General features: G+C 36.2%; 2 protein-coding genes across 3 annotated transcripts in view; one reads left to right on the forward strand and one right to left on the reverse strand.

Annotated features, from left to right (window-relative positions):
* Nucleotides 1-19,169, reverse strand: part of MCPH1 (microcephalin 1) — a 135,572-nt gene that overhangs the window by 44,945 nt on the left and 71,458 nt on the right.
* The window catches only part of ANGPT2 (angiopoietin 2), a 46,531-nt gene that overhangs the window by 7,197 nt on the left and 20,165 nt on the right, over nucleotides 1-19,169 (forward strand). The window contains exons 2-3 of one of the 2 annotated variants that reach the window (XM_056343374.1): nucleotides 15,398-15,553; nucleotides 17,712-17,833. In XM_056343374.1, the coding sequence (XP_056199349.1) occupies nucleotides 15,398-15,553; nucleotides 17,712-17,833 (278 nt within the window). The remainder of the gene's footprint in view (nucleotides 1-15,397; nucleotides 15,554-17,711; nucleotides 17,834-19,169) is intronic. The other variant, XM_056343375.1, reaches the window with a different exon arrangement.

Below are 19,169 nucleotides of genomic sequence, written 5' to 3' on the forward strand. Positions count from 1 at the left end.
ACAGACATATCTCTAGGAAATGGTACAGAGGAAAAAAGAATTGTAGTTATTCTTTACTGAGAATAAGTGAAATACTGTTTGGTGAACCTAAAGTGTATTCCAAGTAAACCAAGCTCAGAGGAAATGTTAAAGAATTCTTTAAGTTACAAAAGCCAGATCCATGTTTTGTATAAAAAAAATCCCACACCTAAATAGTTCTGCAAACACTCACTGTGTCAGTTTTCAAGCTGCCTAGAAAAATACATTACTACTCCTTAAATTCCTTAAAAAAAGAAAAAAAAAAGCTTATTATGTTCCAAATAAGTACTGAAAATCCTTTTCATTTTTATCTGTTTGTGGAAAAGGTTAACCCTAAAATTAAGATGTTGTTTACAAAGCTCAGCAAATGTATCCTGCAGTTTGTATGATATGGAGATACCTGTCTGTTCTCATTCCAAATTGCAGCACATTATGTCTTAGCCTGGACAGAAAGAGGGAAGCTGCAGGAACTTTTCTGCTGTCTTTATACTGCCCATATGAAGCTTTATCAGTTTATTTAATAATCTTCCAGGAGCTTACTAAGGTTGTAACAAGATTTTACTGCTAAAAAGAGAAGGCTGCTAGAATATGCAACCTTCTCTCTATTAGCCTTTTTCTCTTACTAAAAGTATGGATGGAAATCTGGTATTCTTCACAGAAGCTGTAAGGAGTGAAACATTTCCGTCTCCAGATGAGCAAATACTTCAGAATTCTTAGATGGCAGCAACTTTCTTTCCAATTCAGCTGTCTCTGGAGATTCCTGTTAAACCCAAGTGGCATATAGTGTCCTAACTTTGCTCAAACTCCCTTTAATGCTGTAGGGAAAAAACCCCCCACCTTTTCAGTTTTGTATTGGTATTCAGGTCTCAAGCATCATGATAGAGCTTAAGAAAAAAGGAAACTATATAGGGTTCCTTCACCCTCTGAGGAGCAACATACCAACTTTCTATCACTGATTTTGGTCAGGGATTAAAATCATGTTGTGGTAACAGCTGATTGTTTAACAGACTATGTTATTGAATAGCTAGCTATGACATCTTATCGTTTTAAGTTTCTGGGGAAAAAAAAAACCCTTGCTTGATACATGACATCATGTTTCTCAATGTTAGGAACTGAAATTCTTTAAAACATATTCAATTTTTAGACTCTGTAGTACCTTTTAATAATGTAATTACCAAGAAGTTGAAAATAGCTACGTGCATTGCAAAAGCTGTGCTAAAGCATACATGAGGACCAGAGTAACTCAGTATAAAGTCAAAACTAGCATAATTAGAGCATTCTGGTGTGCTGCAGCATAATCAGTCGCACAACTGTCATCATTTGAGATACTTCAGAAGCAATGCTTTAGTATGCTTTTTGAATAAAGTGTTTGTCAAAAGCACATGAAAACACAGTAGGCAAATGTTTGATCTTTAGTTATTGCTCTGCATAACAGAACTTTCTGACAGGGAGAAAATCTAAAACTTCTCATCTTTGGAGAAAGAATGGTATCTGTTTAGAAATGGTAGGATCTTCCTCAAATCTCTAGTATAAAATTGACTGAGCAGTGTATTAAACCCCATCCAAACAACAGCCCGGCAGACCTGTTCATTCTCACACCGCGAGCATTAAGAGTCATTCACCTCATGCACCCACGGTATCGGCTTCATCGCTATGCTTGCTTTTTAGTTTGGGCCTGCACCTGACGTGTCTGATCCTGGAAGGAAAAAGCCTTTTTGTTCCATTCTGTCAGGGTGTGGGAATGAGGAGACACCCAGCTCAGTGGAAAGGACATTTCCTGGGCAGTAGCTATAGCCCCTGCCCCACCAGCAGCTCCCCTGCATGTGATGTGACATCAGCGTGCTGGAGGCATGCTGGTCATCATATGACCTGATGTCTTACACTAGAGGTATTTGAGTAAGCTGAGAGATCAAATTTTGATAGCTGGTACCTAAAAATCATGTTAGTTTTGTCTTCCTCCACAGAATTGTAGACATCCTACTATGTTGCTTCATATACTTCCTTTAGGTCCCTTCCTTTGGACTACAACATTATGTTCTGTGCAACAATTTTCTTCTCTGTTTTCCATTTGCTAGGTGTAAGCAACTGCGAGATACCAGTTCAAACCCCCAGTTTCAAAGTCAAAATATAAACCAGCCCCTTAAGGAGAAGGTGCCAATCAGTCAAGAAGCAGTCGCCTCATTTTTCCAGAGTATCGTCTGTCAGCTGACAATCTCAGATGTGCAAAAAGTCAACATCCAAACATCAAAAAAGCTGCAGATCAGGACTGAAATATATGTAGCAATGGAAAACACGCTTGCCATAATTTCCTATCGCATTAACAAATATCCTGTCCATTCAGACAGTTCAATACTCAAGAAAATTCCCTAGTGAAGACTTAATGAAACAATTTCCATGTTTCTGCTTTTCTTTCCAGAAAGCTTTTCTATAAACAGGGTAATTCAGCTATTCAAAGGGAACACCAGCTTCCAGTTGCTTAATACAACTTTAAAAAAATGGATAACATAGGCAAAAGACTGCTTAAGTGAATGAGTAAACCCAGACAAAATCTTGTATTTTTCTGCTTCTAAGGAATCAACTTAAATAAAACTAAGCTTCCTTGCATGAGGTCTGAACTTTGAATATATTAACTATCCCTGTGTTTTCACTTATGTTAAACTTTTATGCTGATGCCAGGTTTTCTGTTAGATACAATGATTGCCTATAAAGTAATAGTAAATTAAAAAATCCTGTCGTAACTGCTACTGGAGCCTTACTGGGAATGTTTTCTGAAAACTACTCTTGACATGATGAAAGTTCAAATAACTAGAAGGTAAACCCCAAGACGAATAACCTAACCCTTAGAAAGAATATAAACTGCAACAAATATAAATAATCTGCTGAAATCTTACCACATGCAAGCAAGGATTCTGACAACTACAGTTTACCAGCTATGGAAGAAAGTTTAAATATAGTTAACAATACCCTGATTTTTTTCCCCTGACACATAAGTTTATTTGACTTGAATCTAGAGAAAACTTATCCATGTCTTGAGTTCAGCTTCTTTGTTATGGTAAACTTTTATTAGTTTAAAAAGGCTCAGAGGACAGTATACAAAAACCTAGTTCTGCTCTTAAGCTAATAGAAAAATTCCTACTGACTTCTTAGTGAAACTGAGATTTCATCTGATGTATCTAAAAACTCATTTGACTCAAAAGGTGAAACTTTTTTTTTTTTAATTATTTGAAGTTGATAATGGTGTAAACCAGTAAATCATACATGTGCTTTAAGGCTTACTTCCTGTGGACCACCTCTGACCAGTTGGGATGTTACCGGACTAGAAAAAGAGAGTGATAATTTTAGTGACATGGAGATAGACATTTTCCTTTGCTTGTCCCTCTCAAGTTCATGTGGGAGTAACATTTCCCAAGAGTCTCATCCAGTCAAGTCTATCACACTCACCATTTTCCTCAGTGAAGTTTCCTTTCAATTTCACAATGTTTTTTAACCTTCAAGCCAACTAGTCAATTCCTTCCCTCAGCTGCTTTTAAGATCATATTTCCAGGCCCTTTTTTTCCATTACCTTTATGAATTCCTATCCCTGCCATATCAATTTTTAAAATTCTGCTCACACAGATTCAATTCCTTTTTTCTTTTTTTCTCCTTCTTTCCCTTTGCTAAGACCATTCAGCTTCCCAGCTGTCCAGTCTGAAATCCCTTTTCTGTGCATCCCTTGTCATTCAGGATTCTCAGCTCTGGATTCTCAGCTCAGTCCTCGTTAAATTTCTTAACCCTCACCTGCATGCATACTTTCCTGGGTATTAAGACAGATAGCTTCTGTGTCTGGCTAGCTGCATGCAGTATCAGTGTCACGGTACTTTGGTTAGTCATCTTCAGAGCAGAGTTTTGAATCCAAGGGAGTCTCTGGAAAGTGCATTTAAGTCTCCCTCTTCAGTGGCCCATCCCATCAGATCTTGACAGACAGGGACAGTTTCCTCATAAAATGTCTATCCTGTAGTGCATAGCTTTGGTTCTTAGCCGTTTTTGCTGAGAGTTCCTCCTCTTCTATTATAATCAATGCCAACAGCATCATTTGTTTCCAGAGGATCTGGCTCCAGTTTCTGGTCTTCATAGAAGGGCACCAACTAGCAGCTGCAAGGCTTCAGAGGCTTCCAGGAGCACTGACGAGCTCAGCTCAAGAGGTGACTTTCCATCACTGCCTGAGTGCTCAGTGGGGCACCAGAGACGAAGAGGAACTTTTGGAAGCAATTGATAGATAGACTTTGCTTCTTCATTCTGTGCCAACAGACTAAACTGCCTGCTTTTGAAGGGATAATCCTGGCTATTGAGGCAAAAAATGTATTTTTTCTAATCAGGATTACCTGATTTTAAATACTTTTTTTTGTCTGCATCACATGCTACATGTTGTTTCTGCAGTATGCTGTCTATACGTGCTGATCTTACTTCCAAATATTTGTGTTTGTCCACTCTTAACACAGTAGCTTCCTGTTATCTTTCAAGCATGGAATTCCTCAGAAGCTTTTGCTTTAAACACTCTTAACTGCTAACGGAACAGCAAAAGGAAATAAATAGATGGCATTTGACAAGAACATACAAAGATGCTCGATTTTTTTTTTTAAACTAAGCAGAGGTGACCACCTGAGCTTCCCTTACTCAGGGTAGCCCTTAGTGCTTTCTGTAATCAGTCAAGTCCATTTTGGTGTTGGGGTCCTGTTTCCCCTGCCCAGTGTTTCGGAAACCTCAGGGAAGCTCTCTGACAGGTCTGGTCTGGCAAGGGAGGAATTTTCAGTCCGGTGAAGATGTAGCAGCTCTTCAGACACACCACCTCCACTGTCCATCTAGCATATTAGCAACAGAAACAGAGGACAGAAAGATGCAGTGTGTCTTAAAAAAAAAAAAGAACTACAGCACTTCAGAGGGGAAATCACCTCCCTCCCCCTGCAAATGTACAGGAAAATCAGTGCAAGTTCTTAGTAGAGAAACATAGTCCTTCAAAACTGAAATCAGCAGCTGACGTGTACTGTCTCAAAGTCTTGAGCATTCAGAAATTGGCAGGCCTTCAGCTCAAATGACTGGGTCTGTCTTGGTAGCATCATCATTGAGGCTTCTTCTTCAAGAAAAGAAATCTTATAAAAGTTCCATAAACTATATTTAGAAACCACTATGTTGCAAAGTTTAAGAACTACTCAAAATGCTTTCAGTCTCCTTTATCTGTGAAGTTTTTTTAAAAAAAATCTAATGATTTTTCATGCTGAAAGATGCTCTGTGAACACAGCTTTGAAACAGGAGACACCCAGTTTTATAGCTTACAAAAGGGACTAATTGTATTCCACAGCTTCCTAACTAGTTTGATCCTTGAACTCCGAATCATTCTTCCTTCTGGTTGGAAGTGGAATGCAAGATGACTGCTTCCCTAGAAAGCAATGCAGAGAATGAACTGTGAATGCCTAGCTCTTTTTCACTTTCCCAATGACGTATTTTGAAAAGAGGAATTTGCTTCATATCTCCTCAAAAAATTGCAGTTTGATTTGCTCCACTAAATCGTGAGCTGTTCGCTAAAATAGGCTTTTGTGTTGATAGAGAAATTCATAAAAAAGTTCACTTGATATTGTAAGTTGAGGTAATAATAAATGGTTTTATATTGTGAAAAATCTGTGACATAAAAATTCGCTAAAAATGTCATAACGTTTGTAAGGCTACATAGCCAATGTCTTTCATGAAAAACATCGTAAGTACACCCACCAGCATACCTAATAGTAAGTTTATTTCAGCTGCCTATTGCTTAGTGGAATGGAAAAAATAGGCAAATGGGAAAGGATCACTTTAGATCTGGGATAGGAAGTGTTTATTCAGATGTGGGCTTTTTAGTGCAGAATCTCATTTTTACAGCAGTGCGGTGAAGTCCCAGTTTCCTGATGGTGGCATGGAAGTACAAAGTACAACTGAAAACATGTAGGCTTGTCTCCAAAAAGTTTGAATATTCAATTTGTGAAATTATAGCCCACTGCTACAACCTGGAATTTAAACACTAAATATTGATTGGCAGTATTTCTTATACCGTTAATAAATAAGGAATCCTAATTTTGAATATTGGTGGCTGGTTGCACAAAACAAGGAATATGTATAGTCATTTCAGTGAATGGTAGAAGCATCGTTGGCTTCTTGTCTTCCTGGCTTCAGTGCTACTGAACTTCGGCAAAATGCCATTCATGACTCACACTATTTATTTATTTATTCTTTATTTTTAGACTAATGGGAACTTTATGAATTCCTTCCCTGATTTCTAAGACAAATACCACTTAGCTGTGATCCTGAAAAACAGTGATTCAGAATCTTAGATTACTGCCTTAATGAATATCCTTAACTCTTAATGAGAACAGTTAATCACCAAATAGTTGATTTTAGTTCTGAAGATACTGTTGTTAAATTCTGATTGTAAATTATTTCTTCACCCATACAAAAATTCACACTGTTAAAAGGTTTGTCAAGTTGACTAGTTTCTATTTAACAGGTTTTTTTAAATTTCAAGAATATTTTTCATTCGCAATTTTATTTACATCTCCTAAAAAAATGCACCATAAAACATATATGTATCATATATAGTATAATGAACATATGTCATCCTCCAAGTAACAAACTACGTGAAAATGCACACAGTTAGGAAAGCAATGTCACGTGTACAAAACAAGCTCAGTGTCTGGAACAGTGGGAGCTCAGCTCTAAGATTTCCTTCAGGACAGTTTCAGCTGTAAGTCTCTTCCATTTTCCTATGCACTTTTCTGCTTTTTCTAGGTCATCACATTTTGATGGTAACTTTTGTAGTTGGTTCAAAACGTATGGTAGAAAGTATTATCATGCTGTAATACCTTTTAGTATTAGGTACAAAATACTTCCAGTCAAGAAGAAAGAGTGAAAGTAATTCTTCATAAATACTTGCCCAGACAATGAGGGCATTTCATGCATTTAATTTCATGTTATATTAATGAAGTATTTGTTTTTTATTCAAGTAGATTACTTTCAGTGAAGGAAGGGGGGGAGTTTTTTCCTTCTATTAGAAAGTATAAATTATAAAGCTATAACAAACAGCTTCCTCTAAATGAGGTGTAATCAGACATGAAAATAAGTTGGTAAGCTTTCATTTAGTGCACAGGTGCCATTAACTGAATCATCTCCCGCATATAATTTACTTTAAAGTCTGTATTTACTATTTTAAGAGTTAGCATTTAAACATTCAGCAACTTATTACACAATTTTAGCTTGAATATTTTCCAATAAATCACAGCTCACTTTCAGCTAGTATTCATTTATGTTACTTTCACCTTGTGTTTGCTGACAGGAAAATGAGATAAGAGAAAAATCTTAGCTGGAGGTCTGGACAGGCAGACATGCTCGATGGAGCATGTAAGAACCTAATAGCATAGAGACATCTCAAGCATTCCCATGTACATTCCCCAAAGATTTTTTCCTCTCCCTTGAGAAACAACACATAGTCCATCGGGACTTCCTGCCCCACGAAAAGGGGGAAAAAAAATAAAAGGCATCAGCAATATGTCTCTCCAGACATGATCACTTTTTTCTTCTGCAGTGTAGTAATTTTTTTTTCCAGAAGTTGCAAGCTACTGAAATTGATAACTGACCTTCAGAAAACATAGAGAAATATTTTATTAAAAGCCGATTTAAAATAGCTTAACGTCTGATTGATAGAGATTGATGCAGTGCCCTTAAAAATGTGTTCCTTTAGGTCTGTCAAGATAAATGGATCTTGGAAGGGATAGTCATTTTTCCATTTTTATTCTAACCTTAGGCAGTAGCAACACTGATAGACTGTGAAAACAAGTAAGAAAAATATTTTAAAGAGAATAAAACTGTCTGCAAAATTCAAATTTTTAGTATTTTGTCTTCATAACACCAGTATGTTGCAGTGATGTGGAAATACAAATACAAGCATACCTGGAGCACCTAGCAATACGGTACTCCTTTCATTACATATATGCACATTAAGCAGCATGCGTGGCGTATATAGATAGGTAGGTAAAATAGTTTATATTGCCTATATGAAGTGCTGTGATGAAATCATGACAGTGTTTTCTTCTTTTTATAAAGCTTACATTACATTTCACTGTTACCCATGTTCAGTAGGATCCAAAAAAAGTTCCCAATAAACCCTAGTGTTCAGACAATTTACACTTCAAATAAACAATTTACATATTTAGTATTTTAATTGAAAGTGAAGTCTTTTAAAATACTCTGATAAAACTGTACTTTCTGTCTTTCTGTCCAAAAATACATCTGTGAATCAGAAATTTAAGGATTATGTGGCATATATCTATGACTTCCTACAGTGAGACAGTTGCACATTGGGATGGATTTTGAAAAAAATGTTTCAAATTATGGGCTAAATTCTACTTCAGACAACTCATGAAGAAAACAGACATGGCCACAATCCAAAGAACACTGCCACGTCTGAAACAAGGGTAAAGGCAGCCAAGACCAAGCACTACTGGCTTAAAGATAACTCAGGGAGTATGCGAAGTAGGAAGGTCTCATCTGTACTCTGGAAAAGCATTCAGAAAAAGAACTGATGAGACTCATCAGCGAATTTCTTACTTTGCCCTGTCACTAGAACAAAGCAAAATGGATTACGGATGCTTAAGTTCATTTTCCATCTTGCTCACTTTTCTGTATAAAATAAACATCTTGGGGAACAAAATGTCAGGGTGATGGTCACAAGTGCTGAAAGGGCTGATTAAATTAATTTTAAATTCACAAAGATAGGTTTTGAATAAAGCACAAGACATTTTTAGTAGGGATGCAAGAACAGTAATTCAGAAAGCTTTTGACAGCTCAATATGTCAAACGCTGTAGCTTCAATGCATATTTAAAAAATGCCTAGCTGTAAATGTTGTATTTTCTGTTGCTAGGTTTTCTACTGTATCTACTCCACTTTCAGAAATTCAAAACAAAAAATAGTGGAAGAGCACTACAGGCATGTCATTATCCCTGCAATTTTCACCGTATCTATATTAGATGACTGAGCATGCAATATGTGTTGTAATACCACCTGTTCAATATTTCTGCAAGTTCTTTTGAACTATTTTGTAAATTAACTCCTAAGCACAGTCAAGGTCTGAATAGAAATAGCTGTTTCTCATGGGGACCTTATGCATATTCTTTGGTTTTCCCCCTTGAAAATAGTTTTAGTTAAATCATTCCTTATTTATCAGCCTGCTGCTGCCAAGAATATGAAGGATCTGTAACTTCAAATTAACGGCAGGAAAACAATCACTTGTCACTGCAATCAGGAAGCTAATGACCCTCATATGCACAGATATCTTTAGGAGAACATTAGGCAAAGTCTGTATTTAAAACTTTAGCATATAATTTTAAGTCATGTTACTTCTTAAAATAACTTTTCTATGCTATCAGCAGCCACCAGTTATCTTAGTAAGTTTTGACATCTAGAAGAGATCCACAATCCTCAAACTTAACAAGAAATTGCCCCTTGTTTTCTTTTAGGTTAGTGCCTTCAGGTTTGGTCAATAATCCAACACCAGAGAGCTGGTGCAAGGACAGCAGCAGGAAGATGTGGCTGGGGCATGGAGGCGTATGACCTCTCCATTTGGCTAGCTGTCAGCTGTTAGATGGAATGACCAACCCAAATGCAGCTGAGCTTCATACAGTATATCACATAGCAGTTGCTGAGTCCATGGAGCTAGTGACATTTTTCATGCAATGAATCTGCTGATCTAAATACAGGGCTATAGAGATACGACTGCAGATAAACTTTGACCTCTTTGCTATTTCTCCTAGCAGGTACAGTTTTAGAATGGATGCTTTATTGTAAGAATAAAGATTATCTTCAGATTTCAGTAGACAAGTTGTAAGAAAGCCTAAAGAGAGTGATTTTGGGATTTTCTCAAACTTATAGATGAATTCCCTGAAACTGGTAAATTGCTTAGTCTAGGAATCCGTATTTGATTCAAGGAAAAAGATCCTGATAGAGTTTGATGATCTTAGGGGTGAATACAAAGGATCGTGCGTACTCCAGCCATCTACCTACTTCTTCTAGGGGACACAGCACTACATAGAAACTCAACAATTAACATTAGCTCTCTCTGAAAATTAACATTCCAGTTTTACAGTTGACAGAATCAGATTATAAACATAAAGAAAATCAGCAAACTTTACTTGGAAGGACTGCTCCAATAACTGACAAATTCTGTAAAATGAAACTAGCAGCCAGTACTATTTGTAGTATTTATATGGGGTAGCATTTGGCAAAGAAGGGATGTATGTATTCATATAGCTATAAGTGCTGCCAGGAACATGACCGTTCAATTTGTATAGACTAACCATTTGGCAGCAAAGAATAAAAGCAAGACCTCATTTATAACTTTAAATGAAAAAATGGTTAAGGTGTTAAGTTGAAGTGTCTACAAAATGCACAAATAAGTTACTGATACTTTGGAAAATTGTTGTGGCCATATTACAGAACTATACAATAGCAATCAGGAAGGCTCTTCGTTTAAATAAGTATTGGCAACCCTTCAAAAAGGATTAATACTATTATCTGCCAATGGTTAGAAAACAAATTTCTTTTAACCAATACTTTACATGTTGACTTTTATTTCTTGCCAGTTTTAAGCTTGCTTAAAAAAAGACAATCTTGGCTATAAAAGCAATATTTTAGAATGTGCTCCAATATGATTGATCTGTCCTCATTCTTTTGGCAACTTAAAGCATTTTCATCAGATTTTATTATTTTACATGATTTTAAGTAATAAAGCATGACAGCCCTAAACTGATGACCTTAGAGAATTTTGTCTCTAAAAACGCATCACCATATTACAAACCTTAATTGTAATTTTTTTAATTTTCCCAGCTGTTTTTGCAGTTTAAGCGTACTTTAAGAGACATGCTTCTTCCCATCTCTGCTTTCATTTTTATATTTACTTTCTTCAGGAATATATGCCAGGCAAAGTCTTACACAAAAAATAGAACGTGTCATGATAACATCCCACGAAGAATCACTGAAATGCTATCAATTATTTCTTTTTTCAAATCTGAACGTATTAATACCTCTTTCCCTCTCCCTGCAATTTTCTTCAGATTGATTGGCTGACTCCTCAAAAGCAGAATTTCTGAAAGAAAATGCATCACTAATAGTCAGCTATCAGGTTTTGACAATTACTTTGTCCAAAATAACCATCATGTAATCAAGGTTAACATTTATCAACACAAGTCTTATATGCCAGCTATTAATTGATTTTCAAAAAAGAGATTAAAAATTATCTTCCCATAACTAGGCATGTGCAAAGGAGAAATGGTGGCAAATAATCCCTGCTGGACCTTCCGCTTTTGAGCAAAGTACTGGAGAAGATAGACATATTGCTTAAACTGCCAAGCTTCTGAACTCATGGACGGGGACCGAAGTATTTCATTCCTGTGCCCTTCCCTCTTGTAAATGATGCAAGCTATTCTCCCCTCTTCAGAAATTCTGAGTGTGCTACTGCTTATAAAGGAAGGAGGCTCCTTGGCAGGAACTGATGAATAGTACGCTACAAAGCGTGCCACAAAGAACGGCAGTCCTGCGAAATGGCTGCTAATCCTCAGTGTTGTCGATGAAGCTCAGCCTTGGCTGCCTTAACTGGAGCCTGTATTGAAATCAAGTTCTTCCACCTCCCCCTCAGGGAGACCCACGGGCCTTGCTTTCTCAAAGTATGTAATGGGAATACGTTCTGCTCTTGCTAAGCTTAGTGGGAGACAATAGGCGTTTTGGATTGAAAGTAATTATTTTTTTTTAAGAGAGTAAGCACCTGCCACTAGGGCGGGGTGGGGGGTGGGGGTGGGGGGAGGAAAAAAAGTAGTTGTAAAAAGGCCTACTTTCTATGGTTTTGCATTGTACGATATATAAGCAAAGCGGGATGCGTGTGTATCTTGGTTCAGGTCAGGAAAAAGGATTTCATGATGTGTACACGCAGAGAATGCACAAAAGTGGGAGAGGATTAGTGAATACTACGGAAGGAACAGAAGGGGTTTATGTAATCATGCTTTGTAGGATTTTTAGGGAACAAAAAAACCCACAAGAAGCTCCAAAGCCACTTAATAGGTCAGTATCATTTTGATGCTTCGTGTTGCTCTAAATTAGAATAAATGAGCCAGGTTATGAAACTGGCTTTTGATCTCTAAAATAAATCCTTTTTCATGTTCATATCATGCTTTCAAGGAAGAACAAATACCATATTCCCTAAGTTACTTATTTAATATTTTTAAGTTGAAAAACAGATGTGAAGACAAACTGTTAAACCAGAGTCAAGAGAATATTTCAATAATTTAGAATACATCACATAAATGAGATTATTGGAAAGAGGTTAGATACTTGGAGATAGGCTTACATTTACAGCTATTCAAATAAGAAAAATTATGAAACTGCAGGTCTGTGTGTCCAAACAAAACTGCTTTCTAAGGTTGCAAGCACAGTGACAAGGGGTATAAAAATCTGGCAACCAGAACCACCAGATGCCTGAAGCTGTAATCACAGGTTTTGCGTACCGTAATCAGAGCAACCTTAACAGCTCTGTGTTTTAACTGAGCAATTGCCTAAGCCTACTGTAAAATGTTTACCTTACCTTTAAGCCCAGAATTAACTAATTTTCTAGTAGTGTGTTTTGGAATAACCCAGTGATAACATTCTCAAAGAAATCATGCAGTTCTTTGATCTTACTTGCAGAGATGACCTTGCTGAGATTCTCATTCTGATCTCTCTCTAGCGAACAAGGAACCAACCTTGAAGAATGAGGGTTTTATATCCACAGTTATTTTATGAAAGATCAAAGTTCTTGACGAATCTTTCTTTGTTCATCTATTTATTGCCTTCTTTCTTTCATTTGTGGGCCTTTTTTTCTGAATTCAAGAAGACGCAATATTTTCCATGCTTTCTTACATGGTACCTGTCTGATACCTGAGATGTCACACTTATTTTTCTTTTTGTATATGTCCTTCCCCCCCGCAATGTCCCTTCGAAATGCAGATACACACTGAGTCCACCAGGCGAGGCCATATCCTTGATCTTTATAAAGGTATTACCATGCTTGACTGTGATACTGAGGCAAAATGCTTTCTGAAGATCTCCGTTTTCTTTTAACAGAGGTGCATTTCAGCAAAGGTCTTTTCCAGGTTGTCTATAATGATGTTCAGTTCTCCAGTTTCAGTAGCTAAAGTTAATTTGGACTCAAATTGTTTAATCCCCAGATGCAGATGTTTTCAGAGGGACACATTTTAATTGCTGTTCTCAGCCTTCATGGAGCAGCATCTAACTTTAGTGAAAAATTACTTATTTTTGTCTATATACAAGCCTTCAGAATTTTGCACATCTCCTTGGACCATGGTGTACTAAATACCATCTTGCACTGCTTTTTAAATTAATTATCACTATACTCCAACATCTCATATCCTAATCATCAAGGACACAATTAAAAGCCACTGATCTTAGGTCAGCAGAAAAGAAGCAGCTGACCTAAAAGATGTCACCAAAGTTTTAAAAAAATTCCAACATGTTTGGTCGAAGTAGATTTATCTATGTGTGAGGAAGCTTTTGAAAGTGAGAAAAATCCAGAAGCAAAAGGTATCACTTGAGAACTGATCCTGTGAATAGGGAACAAATCTGCCACGGTGTGATGGCGATCAAAGATACCCATGTTAAATTATCATGCCAAAACCCAGATGATTGTATGTTTACTTTTAGTATTCAAAAAGGTTATTAGGCAAAGAGCATGGCAAGGCTGTCTAAAGGCTACTGTTAAATCCTTGTGGTACATCTGAGAAGTAAGTACACTTATGCAGCGGTATAGTAGATAGTCAAAGCTCGTGCCAGGCTGCGATCTCTGTTGTGCATTGCAGTTCACCAGCTGCATGGGGAGAATGGAATGAACAAACAAATACTGCTTTGAAAGTTTGGTCACGCTGGACAAAAAGAAGTGATGCTTGCCTCAAACTAAGGATATACTTCCAGTTTTAAAGGTTCTAACTTCCTAATACATCCTGTTTTCTTCACTTACCACTGTAAAAAAACAACTGTGAAAGCAGAAAGAAAAAAAAAATCCAGTCCTTGCCTAAGTAATATTTAAGGGGGAGACATTCCAAGCTGGTGGATCTGCTGCTTGATCTTTAGCTGGTCAGAAGTGGAATGGCTCCATCTGAACAGTGGTTTGATGAGAGTATTAAATAATAAGCTGCTTTTTCCTCACTGATACAGAAAGGAGCCATACAATAATGTTCAAAGCTCCTCCTCACTCCAAGCCATTATTCATATCAAGATAGCATTAGCAAAATAATACTTTTTTTTTTAAAAAAGAAAAAAGATAGCAACCTGTTTGACCATTTTCCATAGATCAGGAATTTGTGACGTTTTATAATTTGTGCCCAATGACACTAGCTATTTGTTACTAGCTAGTATCCTTCTTGTAGGTACAGCATGAAGATCAGAAATGATAATTGTTCTTTTGCTACAGCAGTGTTGGAGTGAAGTAGAAGTTTGATTCTAGAAATTTCTCCAGTCAATGAAAAAACAAGAAATCCAAGTGGCCTGGATTTTTAAGAGTTCAAACATGAGCAGTGACTCATGAAAGAAATATGAAATATTTGCAGACTTATTGAGAAAATGATATTAAAGGAGCATGGAGAAGAGTCAGACTACTTTTGGATAATCCAGACACATGGAAAGACAGACTTCATGGAAGGTTACTTGAATTTTCTCCATGCTACTTATCTTCCCCTTGCTTTCCTTGAAAGCAGTGTACTCTTATAAAATGACTAACAAAAAAAGCCTTATTAAACACAGAAATTACTTCAGAATCAAGTATTTAAAAGTTTTTGCATTCCTAAATATTAAGCATTTGAAGTATTTATGTTTTCTTACTGTTTCATGTCTTTATTTGAAATTCTCTCTGATAAAAATGCACATATGACAGTGTAAAATGGTATCTGACCTCATCTCTGACTTCTAGATGACTAAAATCCTAAAGTTTTGTCTTCTAAAAAATTCCCATCACTGCCAAAGCTGGTGAAGCTCCTCTGATGGTTACAGTACTGAGAGCACTAAGGCAGGAAAGCTTCCAAGCCCTTGCAAGCATTCTTGCCACCGTGCCTTCTACCTACCTCCTGCAAATCTGTGTTTGTGCCTCAGAAAATGCATGGCCACACATTCCTTATCGTATTTGTCCTTCCTTTCACAGAGCTTAACGTTGGGAAACCTCACTTAAATGCATAACAGACAAGGAACAAATTTGTTTAGCAAGGCAGCCAGCAGGCTTGCTGTACTACCACCCCCCACCCCCCCATTTAAAGAATGCAACTATCTTCTCTTTCCTTTCCCATGTAGCTTGAGAATTACATCCAAGACAGTATGAAGAAAGAAATGGTAGAGATCCAGCAAACTGCAGTGCAGAACCAGACTGCAGTAATGATTGAAATAGGCACAAACTTACTAAATCAAACAGCTGAACAGACCCGCAAATTAACAGATGTTGAAGCACAAGTAAGTAATGAATTTCAACCTAAAAATGCTTCTGCTTCCTAAACATTTGCGACTATACGTTTAACACAGTTTAGTGTTACATTATTCAGTTCAACAATTAGAAATCAATCATTACAATCAACAGCTCTACCCAGCTTAAGGAAACACTACTATTTGGTAATACATAGTTCCATGTCAAGCCCACTGTTGTCACTTGAAAGATTTCCATTACAGCAGGATTTGAAGTATGTCTAGCAGGGCAATTGTTACATTAATCTTTAAAGATAATGTACTTAAAACTACTATACTATATCCAAGCATCAGTTGGGTACTAGTGTGCTTTTATACAACCCTGGTTGTGTATCTCTGTTGATTATTCACATGTCACCACCAGATCTTTGCTAAAAGAGAGTTCCTTCAGACTACCTTTGTTCCATTTACCAGTCTAATTGCTTTTTTACATTTACATTTTCTTTTGTATTTTTTATAACTTACCAAGAAAAATGTGTCTTTTTAATGAATGTTTTCACATATACTGTAAGTGGGATAACAATTAAGTTCCAGTGCAATGCACTGTATTACTGTTATTTAACAGAGGTATAAGTAAACACATCAGAGGTGAATTGAGAAAAAAGGAATTAGGAAGAGGCTAGAAAAGTATATCCATACAGATGTAAACTTGTCTACCATTGCTATTATTCTCTAAATTATTTCAAACAAAAAATTTAATGTGTTTACCTTTTATTACTGCTTGAATTAAAAAGCGTTAACTACAAGACATTCTGTGAAAACAGAATGCAGATTTTAGTATGTTATAAGGGCAAGCCCAATCAATGTAGAATGGTATGTATTTGTAGTTTTGCTGACTTGGTAGGAAAATTCAGATATATAATTGCCAAAACAAATAATGAACATAGCATGCAGCACATAACATTTTATATAATGTAAATAGCATGCAAACCCTAAAATCTTTGGTAAACGTTTTACTAGCTGTAGAATTCATCCAATGAATTAAATTACATTTTTTAATCTAAACCAAGCCTTTGTGAACTCTTTAATAAAGTGATAGTTCATAGCTCACAGATGTACTGAATTCAGCTCTCTGACTGCATTATTCAGGAGCCCAGTATTTTGCACATGCTGAGAAAATGTATTTATTCATTCACAGTAATGTCTTTATGGAAATTATTCAATTATTTTCCGCTTAAAGGAAAATCATCACTGTAACTTTCTTTCTCTGCTTGAAATTACTGGTGACTGGGTTAAGGGCTTAATTAACAACATAAGGAAATTAACCAAACAATTGCTCTCTCAAGGACACTTACTTTTGGCAATAGTTTTCAATTACACTTAAGTGTGAAATCATGTCCTGAATGACTGTTTAACGTGAAGGACATGAGTAATCAATTCTTCCTGCCAAAAAAAGCCAAATTCTGCTGAATTAAAAAAACCTGTTCTAAAACAATGAGAAAATATTTCTAGAAAACATGCCTCAAAGTAATGTAATCCGATACAAACAAAAAAAAATATCTTTCATGCTTCCTAATACCTGCATTTCTTCATTTAAGGATGCAAATAAATTTAGACTGTAAACAGTACATATAGAAGAGGTAACATTAAAATGTAAGGAATGAATCAATAAAAGTGTGGTTCACATGATAAACGCTTTAAAATACAATTTGGGATTAAGGAAAATAGCTAAAACAGAACTATCTAATAATTCCAGGACTGGACCAAAGACAGAACTATCTAATAATTCCAGGACTGGGCCAAGATTTCAACCACTGAGAGATATGGTTGTTTCTACACCAGACTGAGAAAACAACTCAAATTATTCTTTGAATAACCACCATAAGATTTCCAGTAATGAAATAAGCATGTCATAACAGAGGGGAATGTATGACAGAAAAACTAAAGTACACAGTAACTCTCAGACATTGATCAGAAAGATAACATACTACTGAAATTTTCCCAATGATATATGGTGGTGTAACAACAGTCATTACAACTCCGTGTATTCTTCTCCATTCTAACTCTATGAGCATTTGTGCCCAAATTAAGCAAAGATATTTTCTTCGTTATAGGCTTGAGTAGAGATTTGCATGATGTCATAACATAAATTACAATCTATTTAAAAGAAGTATCACAATTTTAAAATATTTTTATCAATTTTATTTAGGTATTAAACCAGACAACCAGACTTGAACTTCAGCTTTTGGAACACTCTCTTTCAACAAACAAACTAGAAAGACAGATTTCAGATCAGACCAATGAGATAACTAAATTACAAGAAAAAAACAGGTAAGTTTGCCAATCAACCTGATAAAATGCTATTCCCTGAAGGAGTCTTCTAAAGGTTTTAGAAACAAATGTACTCGAGTAGGAAAAAAAGGCCTTGTACAGAAGCTCCGCACACCCAGCTGTGCTCATTACGAAGGTCATGTATTATTTAAGGCCTAGAATCATGCAGGCTTATTCTTCTTGTGTTCTATTCATATACATTCTTCGCTACTGAAAGTTCTCCTTTATATGATGAACTTCAGCTTAAACCTGAAATACTTCAATTGTAGCCCATTTATAGTCTTCTTCAGGTTTATCCAGATGAAGTTACGGATTATGTAATCTGACTCAAACTAATCCAGTGCGACCACATCTGTAAAACTTTTATTTCCACGTAGTACATAGCTATCCTAATACATAATCAAGTCATTGCCACAGTTTTTTCTGGTGAGAAAAGTCAAATCTACTCAATACTCAATGTTCCTTACTAGTCAATCTTTTGAAATTCAGACCGATATTCAGCTATTACTCCTGTCCGTTTCTGTACTCAGCTGTTGTCCAAAGGCTCATACCTTTTTTTCAGCTAGTTTCATTTTTGTATCACAGGGGTCTTATTTTACTTCTGGCAATAAATAATTTACAGAGAAATCTAAAAGCAACAATAACAGTAAGTTTTCTCCTTCAAAGCCGTGTTTTCCAATGAGAACCATATGTGCAAAGTGCTTTTTATTTTGAAAGAATTATCTTAAACCCAGGAGACATGTTTTGACATTTTTGTTCACTACTCTACTACGTTTATACATGCTCCCTAAAGGTTTTATCTGCCAGCTTAATAAGAACAAGCATCCTTATCAAAAAGCAAATACTGAATTTTAAAATACCACTATTTTTTGTGTTGAACTCAGCAAACATTAGACTACCCTTGTAAAACCAACATAAATACAAAGCATTGTTTCTTCACCTAACAAAAGACAATCTGAAATCGAGCTAATCTGCTTGAAACTTAATTATAAAGTTCAAGATTTTTTTTTCAATAACAGCAGTGGATTTGAGGTGAACTTCTCCCTTCTGGCCATGCACCTTTTAATCAGCTTTCTCAGAGTCTACATCAGAATAATTACCAATGAAACAGTGCTCCAGGCAGCCACCTACTTACTCCAGCTCCAGAACTGGAGATGGGTAACACATCTTCAAGGAACTATTTGCATGTTTCCCTGTCTTACGGCCATAACATTTATTTAAGTGTGTATTTTACTATAATTACAAGACATTTGAAAAGTTCATAGGCTCATCTTTAAATAAGTTTCATTTTTTAATAGGATAAAACCATGAAATCTTCCACAATATGTTTCCTTTC

This window comes from Falco biarmicus, chromosome 6, assembly GCF_023638135.1.
Source record: "Falco biarmicus isolate bFalBia1 chromosome 6, bFalBia1.pri, whole genome shotgun sequence".
Taxonomy (NCBI): domain Eukaryota; kingdom Metazoa; phylum Chordata; class Aves; order Falconiformes; family Falconidae; genus Falco; species Falco biarmicus.